Here is a 10,274-nt window from a genome sequence, read left to right as displayed (position 1 = left end):
ATATATATATATATATATACTTGAGAATAAACAATTCTCAAGTAAAATTATGAAAATGGTAAATCAATGTTATACAAATATAGATGAATGATTAATATTAAAGTTAGCCATGTGTCCTTGATGTGACGAAGATTATATCAACATTTTCCATCCAAACTTAATATGAGAGATTCACTTACTTCAAGAGTAATTTTTTTAAACTTATTCCACATTTTAACCATCAATTTTAGGAAAATGTAATGATTTGATTTAGTAATTAGATCTAAACCATTGGATTTCCATATAATTAATAGATAAGATGAAGAGTAAGTTTAAAAAGTCAACTTAATATCAAGAAACAAAGCTAAAACGTAAAAGAAAGTTAGGACTAAAAAAATAAAATGTACACATAAATTTAAAATCAACTAACATTTATAAGGATAAAAACATTTATAACTAATTTTTATTGTTGAAAAAAGTAAGTTGTTAATGAGGAGTGTGAATATAATGACTTATGCATATAAAGTCCACCTAAATAGATAATGGGATAATTTGTCTTATATCATATCAGGCTCAAACTCGTCACAAGCCATACAAAAACTTACTCAATTACGTTAGAAAATTGATTCATTATCAAGCTTAGACGTTTATTATTTTCTCTCTTGAATAACCCTAGCGAGCATTATGCATTTTACTCATGTTTCTCTTTCGCTAATTTTTTCAGATCAAAGCAACTATATCAACGCTCATATCAAGTAGGTCATTGAATGACCATTGGTAATTTTCACATTCCAATGTTTTGAGGAGATAGATCATGTGTTCTAAAGAGAGTCTCACTCACTGTTTCAAGTCAATCAGAGTGTTATATTTTATTACATTTCAATTTCAATTTTTTTATTTTATTCATGTGTCAACAAGTAATTGGCTTGGAACATGGAATGAGACACTGTTAGGGAATGTGATTGTCAAAAAGTAATTTTTTTAAAGCAATCTTTCATTTTAGGTTGCCAAAAGATATTACATAAGGTGGTAAGCTATGGATTTGCAAAATGACTAAATAAATTATTATAGTAGAAGAAATTTTTCAATACTTAATGTTTTTTTGGGTTTTAGGATTATTTTCAGGTAAATTATAATATACTAGACATACCAAACTGGTCATTGAAGTGGTTATTATAGCTTAAAAATTGCATACAACAATGAAGTTTCTATGATGGTTTGATCTTATAGCTAATGTTGCTTGCTTTGCACATTAGTTTTTATGTAAAGAGTGAGTTCCAAATAGAATATGGAGTTAGAGATTAGATGATATATTAAACTATTTTAATGATATTTTTTTGGTATCATTCAAATAAGTATTACTAGCAGGAATCGAATTTTTGACTTTTTGCTCTTTCTGTTAATCTAATGAAACTTTATACAATTAAACCAGTACTTATTGGTAACTATTGTAATAATATGGTAATATATAATCAAATGATAGTAAAATTGAGTTGGAGTTGATACATTAACAAATATCTCACTTAATTTTCTATTATGTTAATGTTAGATCTCATCAATTGCAATGTGAGCACTACTATATTTAAATCATGCATAAGAAAATGATGAAAGCAATGTAATACTTATTTTCTAACATTTTGTACCCTTTTATTTCATGTAATGATTATCTATTTTTCGAGAATATTGATGTAATTTCAATAACATCTTTAAGAAAAAATAAATGTAATTATATTATATTTCATAATGAAATTAGTATAATTTATAAAATAAAAAGACGATAGGAATAATTTAATCCAAATTTATGCAAGTTAGTATAATTTCCTATAAATTATACATGAAATTGCATGAATCAATACTACTACATGTCACGAGATATGAAGCAACTTACCAAATGTGAAATGATCGATTTTTTGAAGTTGACTGTTAGGGTTGAAGGAATCCTTTATATCTCTATAAGGGTGGCGGTTAGTGGGGTGTATTTTTTCCTAATAAATTTCCCTAATTAATAGATACACATATATTTAAATTTTGAAGGAGCCGTTTCCATTTTCAAGTGTAAACCAATTACCCTCTCATTTTCTTTACATTTGGTGCCAATTTGTGATGCAAAGTTTGCATATTTGGCGGGCAACAATTTGTGTTGGAAGAAAATAAAACAAAAAAAATGTCAAAAATATCCCATTAAGATACCCATTACACTTTCTTCTTACAGCGCGTGAATCACACTTTGATAAATCACACGGGTTTAGTTTTTCTAAAATTTAAATCCTCACCAACCCAACCATCACGTGTATACCACGCTACAAACTCACGCGTGTGATGATAATAAAAATATGAAAGCAAAAACCCTTAATATTTCACTCCCAAACGCCCTAGTCTTTCTATGAGTAACAACAACAGATAAAATTTTCAGAGAAGAAAACAAAGAAAGCAGCGAAGAATCCCAATTTCTATAAACCTAGATTAGCCTTCTCCAATTGAATCATCACTATCGGGGTAAATGGGTGTTCAATTCAATTTCTAGGGTTTCGTTTTCCCTAAAAAAATCATGACATTGGTTTATTGAGTTTAGCTCCGACTATGGTGAGTGTGGCAGTTTTTCTATGAATCGGAGCATATTCGGACACCCAATTGGATGAAGAACACGATAATCGAATGCCCATTTGATAGTTTTTGATAGAGCTAAAAAAGTTCCGGTCTTTTGTTTTGTGTTTTTTCTAATTGTTTGATCGTTTGGCTTTGTTGTCATGCGATCCGGTTCGTCGTTGGAGGAGAGCAACACTGGTCGATCGTTGCGGCTTCGGAAGAAGCACAAAAGGTTGGATGCAATATACGAGGAGGAGTACAATCGGAACAATGGTGAGTTCAATGAGGATGATGATAATGATAACGATGATGATGCTTTGAATCATGATGTAGGAGTTCGCCGCAGTTCCCGCGTTCGGCGTGCCCCTGTTTTGCTAGATGCTTCTCCTCCTCCACCGAGGAAACGGCAGAGGTTAGGGGAGAGTGGAATGCAGAGGGGCGTTGAGAGCGTCAAGACCTTAGAGAGGGAAAATGGGAGTTCTAACGTTGGGGCAGAGAGTCCGGGGACTTGGAATTCAAGATTGAGATCGAGGGTTAGGAATGCAGGTGTCGATGTGAAGGAGAAGAGGGAATCTAGGGTTAGGAATGTAGGTTTTGAGGTAGAGAGGGAATCGCGCCGTGGGAAAAGGAAGCTTTTTGAGGATGTGGTTGGAAGTGTGGATGATGATGAGCTGAAGGTTGCAGAGGTAGATGACAAAGAGGATTTGGATGTAGATAACAAAGAGGAATCGGAAGGTTCCATAAGGGAGATAGTTAAGTCAAAGAGACTGGAGAGGATCAATGTCATAGAGATTGAGTCTCGTGGCAGTGTAGATGAGAGTAAGAGTCAAGAAGTGGAGCTTGTATTGGATAAAGATAATGATGAGGAGAGTGCTTCAATTCCAGAAAACGAGTTGTCTGGAATGAAAGACATTTTGGATGGAGATGCCCCTCCCTTGTTAGAGAATAAGGAGAGAAATGAATCTAACATTTTTCAAACAGAGGAGTGTGGTGGAGGTAATGAACCATCTCTGGTGGAATGTGTCGATATACCGGATGATCTGTTGGAGAGTGTGAAGGAAGGGCAAAATGCTAGTGATGTAGCTGAAGTTGTGCCAAAGAATGTAGAAATTGAAGGATCTGTTGATAAGGAGGTTGGCATTGATAGAAATGACTTGAAAGGTGCAAATGTTACAAGGATGGGTGAGTTGAAACATGCTTCGAATGACGAGCCTGGTCTCCGACGTATCAAAGAGGGTAGACGGTGTGGTTTGTGTGGCGGAGGGACTGATGGTAAGCCTCCAAAAAGGCTAGTTCATGATAATGGCGAGAGTGAGAATGAAGCATATAGCGGGTCTTCCGCTTCAGAGGAGCCTAATTATGATGTCTGGGATGGTTTCGGTGATGAACCTGGCTGGCTTGGGCGTCTCTTGGGTCCTATTAATGATCGCGATGGTATTGCTAGAATCTGGGTGCATCTGCTCTGTGCTGTATGGAGTCCAGAGGTGTGATTTTAATTCAGTATTTTATGAATCTTGGTTTGCATCATGAACCTCTGCATATGTTAGGTTGACGTTATTCTTAGACTAAGACTTATGAGTATAATCACACTAAATTGCTACTTTTTATAAAAAATGATAATAATATTAATAATATGGTAGATTACTGATCATAGTAGGCATTTTAAGACCTAAGGATGCTCTATGTCTGTTTAGTAATAAGAGTCTTATTGCCGTAATTGTTAATGATCTAACACTTGTAATGATCACAAATAACATCTTTAGCCCTCCTAGTTATGGCATAAATAGTTTTCATTTTCTCTGAGAATGTAACTTGCATTAGGGATACAAGGCAAGTGTTTGCTTACAAATTACAATACTTGGCAAGGGGTGTAAATAAACACTTTAAGCAATGTAAACTCACACGCTTTACACTTTCAAGCTCCCTTATTTCTTTAAAAAAAAATAAGACTCCATTTCTTTAATCCTTTGTGCATCGTTTTAATTTTGTCACTTGTCCCAAATGGAATATATACTCTCTTATTTTATGTTGAAAATATTAAATTTTTGTATAGAATATAGATGTAGTATACTTGTATAATTAATATCGACTGTAGTTGGTAATCAGCACATATTGGCAACACATGAGAAAATGCTTTTCTTACATTTCTTTTTCAAAATTTATCAGCTAAAGTGTTTTGGTTCTGCACATAACTCAAACGTATTGGTAGCTTAGTCAAATTTTATGTTAAAGTAAATATTCATTATGACAAACTCTTGCAGGTTTATTTTGCTGGCTTGGGTTGCTTAAAAAATGTGAGAGCTGCACTTTGCAGAGGAAGAGCATTGAAGTGTAGCAGTTGTGGGAGGCGAGGAGCAACCACTGGTTGTCGCGTCGACCGTTGTCCAAAGACTTATCACTTGGTTGTCTACTTTTTCTTTCTCAAAGATTAACATTGATAAATATTGCGAACTTCCTTTATTATGTATTTACAAACAAGTGAACAACTAAAGCGTTCTTTTATAGCAACCTTAATCAGAACTAACATTCTATCTGTGTTTTTGCAGTCTTGTGCAAGAGCAAATGGGTGCATCTTTGATCATCATAAATTTCTTATAGCCTGCACAGACCATCGGCATCTCTTCCAACCCCGTGGTAATAAATATCTAGCTCACATGAGGGCTAAGAAAATGAAGTGGGAGATGAAAAAGCGTTCAAATGATGCTTTGAGAAAGGATATTGGCGAAGAAGAAAGATGGTTGGAAAATTGTGGTGAGGATGAAGAATTTTTGAAACGAGAGAGCAAGAGGCTTCATCGTGATTTATTGAGAATAGCCCCTGTTTACATTGGAGATTCAGACTCGACCTCTGAAAAATCATTTCAGGGATGGGAATCTGTTGCTGGGCTTAAAGATGTCATCCGCTGTATGAAAGAAGTTGTTATTTTGCCTCTACTATATCCCGAGCTCTTTGATAATTTAGGGCTTACACCCCCAAGAGGTGTTCTTCTGCATGGGTATCCTGGAACAGGGAAAACCTTAGTGGTTCGAGCATTGATAGGTGCATGTGCTCGTGGCAATAAACGGATTGCTTATTTTGCCCGTAAAGGTGCAGATTGCTTGGGGAAATATGTGGGAGATTCTGAGCGCCAACTAAGACTGTTATTTCAGGTTGCTGAGAAATGTCAACCTTCTATAATATTCTTTGATGAAATTGATGGACTTGCACCCTGCCGTACTAGGCATCAAGATCAGACACATAGTTCTGTTGTGTCAACATTGCTTGCTCTTATGGATGGTTTGAAATCTAGGGGATCAGTGGTAGTCATAGGGGCAACAAACCGTCCTGATGCTGTTGACCCAGCACTTAGGCGGCCTGGAAGGTTTGATAGGGAAATTTATTTTCCATTGCCATCAGTCGAGGACAGAGCTTCCATTCTCTCAGTTCACACCCAGAAGTGGCCAAAACCAATTAATGGTTCATTGCATGAGTGGATTGCAAGAAAAACTCTTGGCTATGCTGGTGCAGATCTCCAGGCTCTCTGTACTCAAGCAGCCATCAATGCTTTGAAAAGGAATTTCCCTTTGCAAGAAGTGCTGTCTGTAGCTGAAGAAAAACATGCTGGTTCCAAACACCTTCCTCTTCCATCCTTTGCAGTGGAGGAGAGAGATTGGCTAGAGGCTTTTCTACGTTCCCCACTACCGTGCTCCCGGAGAGAAGCCGGAAATGCTGCTAATGATGTAGTATGCTCCCCTCTTCCCATCCACCTCATTCCTTGTCTATTGCGGCCACTGTGCACACTTCTTGTATCTCTTTATCTTAATGAACGTCTATGGTTGCCACCTCCTATATCTAAAGCTGTAACAATGATTAAGGCTGTAATTTTTTCTGCTCTTGACAAAAAGAAAATGCCTAGTCATCACTGGTGGTTGTACGTTGATGATTTTCTTCAAGAAACCCATATTGCTTCGGAGGCAAAGATGAAGCTTGCTTGTTCTGGCATTTTATCTGTGACCGATTGCTTTACTGATTTTCATGATGCTGTGGATGATACTGATGATGGTGTGGTGAAGGTTGAACCCTCCATGAAGAACAATGTTAATATGCGTAAATGTCTATTGCCAAACATGTCATTTGGATTGACTAACCAATCAGGATTTCGGATACTGATTTCTGGAAATACACGATCTGGCCAGAGACATCTTGCTTCCTGCCTTCTTCACTGCTTTAATGAGAATCTTGAAATACAGAAGATTGATATGGCAACTATTTCACAAGAAGGACATGGAGATGTAGTGCAAGGGATTGCACAAATATTAAGTATGTTTCTTTTTCCTTTTTTTTCAGCTTTATAATGTGTCATTCTCTTTCTGGAAGCACTGTTGGTTAAGTATGCAAATTAATAATTCTGGAGATCTTATAAGCCATCAATAATTTGTTTGGTGTTGTCAAACTTATGGCTTTTGAAGATTTTTAAAGAAAGTGCAATTTTACCATAGCAATTGACTAAGGCCGTGTGAGAGTTGAATTGAATTTGTTGTCGCATATGAAAATGTTTATGCTCAACTCTATTATAATTGAAGCAACTCTACTTGATTCTCACAGTTATGTTTCTGTGTGGCAGTGAAATGTGCCAGTTTGCGATCATGCATAGTATTCATGCCAAGAATTGATCTGTGGGCTGTGGAGAAACATTTCCAAATTGATGAAAAGACTGATTCCTGCTCAACGACTCGTCTATTACCCGGGAATGAAAAATCTTGTTTCACATCAAGCCAAGATGAGAAGGAAATCAAGTTAAATACTAAGAAAAACTCAGAAAATGTGACCAATGGCCAAGCCAACATAAAGGCATCACGTGCCTGGATGTCATTTATTCAGCAGGTGGAGTCTATTGGTGTATCCACATCCTTGATGATTCTGGTATGAATGCTTTATCTGGCCTGTAAGAAACAAATGCCTTTATACAATTGGGTCCTAGAGTTTTGCTCCTTGTTTTTAGTTAAATGTTGATTTAATATTTTATACACTTGGTAATTTCTTAACCCATAGGAGTATATGTTTATACCATGAGTTATTCATGTGGAGTGCTCTTTTACTATTAATATTGTAATACAATTGTTTAGACATTAATATTGCTGGGCAATATCGTTGCTCCTTGGTCAAAATTTTATCATTTTAGGTTTTCTCAATTATGAGTGCTGTGATGAATTACCTACTAAGTTGATGTTTCTGATATTTAGTCAGTTGTGGATCTTTATATTTTGTTTTTCATTTATATCAGGCTAGTTCAGAAGTTCCGTATGCAGAATTTCCAAGTAAAATCAAGGATTTCTTTCAGACTTATCAATGTAATGGCGACCGATCAATTCCTTTGGAGCAGACAGTTCCTCGATTCTCTCTGCAGGTTGATGGGAATTTTGATCATGACATGGTCATCAATGTATCTGCAGCAGAGGTATTGAGAAATTTAGTTGAGCAGCAGGTTCAACTGATTCATAAGAGATCTCATGCTCATATAGGTGTTCTAAAGGGCTATGGAGCCTATGATTCAATTGAAATTTGTAAAGACAAGGTATGTAAGAGAAAAGATAATGTCTCAACTAATGAAAAACAGAGTCAAATCCAACTTCCCGAGTCCCTTACAAAAGTTACACCAACATCTAACAGTAGGTCGTTGAAGGGAAAATCAACCCTTTTGTCGGCAATATCCACATTTGGCTATCAAATTCTTCTATACCCACATTTTGCTGAACTTTGTTGGGTCACATCAAATTTCAAAGAAGGTCCTTGTGCTGATGTGAATGGACCTTGGAGGGGCTGGCCTTTCAATTCCTGTATAATTCGTCCTAACAATTCACAAGACGAGGTGGTTGTTTCTTGTAGCTCTGGTGGCATCAAAAACAAAGAAAGATCCGGTATAGTCAGAGGTTTGATTGCTGTTGGTTTATCTGCATATAGAGGCGTTTATAAATCAGTGAGGGAAGTTTCTTGTAATGTAAGGAAGGTTCTTGAGATCTTAATCGAACATATCAATGCAAAAATTCAAGCAGGGAAAGACAGACATCAATATCTTCGTATTTTGTCACAAGTGGCTTATTTGGAAGATTTGGTCAACAACTGGGCTTATGCATTGCTGAGGTATTATTACTTTTTTTGTTATGAATTATGATGCATGCTTGTTTAATTTCTATATGTTTCGTCCGGACTTGATCTCTAATAGTAATTTCTTCTGTTTTAGTCTGGAGCATGATTCCCCCGAGCTTGCGCAAAAGGTTACGCCAGCAACTGTTGGATCATTAGATAGTCATCTCAGATGTGAAGATCACCAAACTGAACCTGAGGACTGTCATTTGGTTGTTCCTAAGAATGGTGATGATTTGAAAGGTCATAAGGGAATTGTGGCTGAAACGACTGGCTCTATTGCCTTGAATGGCAAAAATGATAATTCAGATAATCTTGATCCAATTGCTCAAAATGCAACTTCTGAAGGATCTCTACAGAACCATGATTTATCAGATAAGCATATTAACAACACTGCTTCTTCCAACCAACCTGTTGATCCATCCATAAATCAAGAGAGTAGGTTACCATTTGGACTATCTGAATCAGTAGCTGTCTGTGAACAAGAGGGTGTTGAGTTAGGTAACTCCAACACAATCTCTAATAAGCCTCTCAGCTCGTCCTCGGTAGAGACTGGTGTGAAATTAAGTGATGGCAGTGATCACGGCAAATGTGACAATGCTATCGATATTAACGTCGCTTCAAGTGAGGGCAGTGATCACGGCAAAGCTGACAATGTTATCGATATTAACGTCGCTTCAAGTGAGGGCAGTTATCATGCGGAATCTGGGGTTATTTGCTTCTATCAATGTTGCCCTCGATGTATCTCCAATCTCTATCATTTGACACAGAAATTACTTCTTCGTGAGTATCGGCTGAATAACAGCCATTGGACAGTGGAAGATGTTCATGATTCAGTTGCATCATTATCCGTGGATCTTATTTCGGCACTCCGAAAATGTTATCTAGCTGAAGATTTCAGTGATTCATCTAACAAAACCTCAAGACATGAAGAGCATGGAAGAACATGCAATCCCTTAAACCAAGGGAAAGATGTTGTGCCAGCTGAATGTGTTTCTCATTCAACAATGCAAGATGCAACTGGAGGCAAAGATGAGGCACTGAATGAATCATTGAAGCTTGATTTGAAATTTATTTTCAAAGATGGTGTACTAATGCACATGGACCCAGACAAAGATGTCCCACTTCACTGTAAATTTGAGAACTTGTGCCTTTGTTCTGTAAGGGAGTTGATAGAAATGATGAAGCAACCTTTTCATTAAGCTATGGTGTCTTCATAGCTTGGATTGCTTTGCAATTTTTGGATGCTGGTGCGGCAGTTGTATATAAAATTTTCTGACACTGAAATATAATTTTGGCTATGAAATTCATGAAGTTTCTTAAAGTGTTACATCAGCAAAAAAAACATTTAGTCATTTAGATTCTCTGTTTTTTTTTGTTTATACTTAATAACAATTGTAGAAAACAACTTTAGTTGTCAAACACTTTGGAGTTTACCAACATGTATTGGTTCAAGTCTTACATTCTCAATTCTTCTTAAGTAAGGTCTCATATTTGAGTCCTATGGATGAAAAAACTCTCGCTGAGAGAGTTAGTCTCACATACCTATGATGTTTTCAGCTCGGATAAGATTGTCTACAGTACAA

At 36.5% G+C, this 10,274-nt stretch overlaps 1 protein-coding gene across 2 annotated transcripts; it reads left to right on the top strand.

Moving 5' to 3' along the window:
- On the top strand, window positions 2,345–9,987 carry LOC109334543. Of its 2 annotated transcripts, XM_019570370.1 has the most exons (7): window positions 2,345–4,049; window positions 4,827–4,967; window positions 5,112–6,864; window positions 7,169–7,467; window positions 7,829–8,685; window positions 8,786–9,279; window positions 9,337–9,987. In XM_019570370.1, exons 1-7 carry the CDS (start codon window positions 2,727–2,729, stop codon window positions 9,888–9,890), a joined length of 5,421 nt encoding a protein of 1,806 aa, XP_019425915.1. In that variant the 5' UTR covers window positions 2,345–2,726; the 3' UTR covers window positions 9,891–9,987. The 2 variants fall into 2 exon arrangements, with proteins under 2 accessions (XP_019425915.1, XP_019425914.1); XM_019570369.1 differs by having other exon boundaries at window positions 8,786–9,987.

This window comes from Lupinus angustifolius, chromosome LG19 (genome assembly GCF_001865875.1).
Source record: "Lupinus angustifolius cultivar Tanjil chromosome LG19, LupAngTanjil_v1.0, whole genome shotgun sequence".
NCBI lineage: Eukaryota > Viridiplantae > Streptophyta > Magnoliopsida > Fabales > Fabaceae > Lupinus > Lupinus angustifolius.
Note: the sequence above shows the minus strand (reverse complement) of the source record. Positions and strands in the feature narration are given on the sequence as shown.

Excerpts from the sequence above, each read along its gene's own strand:
- LOC109334543 (XM_019570369.1), top strand. The coding sequence starts at position 2,727 with ATGCGATCCGGTTCGTCGTTGGAGGAGAGCAACACTGGTCGATCGTTG. Across the intron at positions 4,050-4,826 it reads GTGCTGTATGGAGTCCAGAG|GTTTATTTTGCTGGCTTGGG; the intron begins GTGTGATTTTAA and ends AAACTCTTGCAG. Across the intron at positions 7,468-7,828 it reads CCACATCCTTGATGATTCTG|GCTAGTTCAGAAGTTCCGTA; the intron begins GTATGAATGCTT and ends CATTTATATCAG.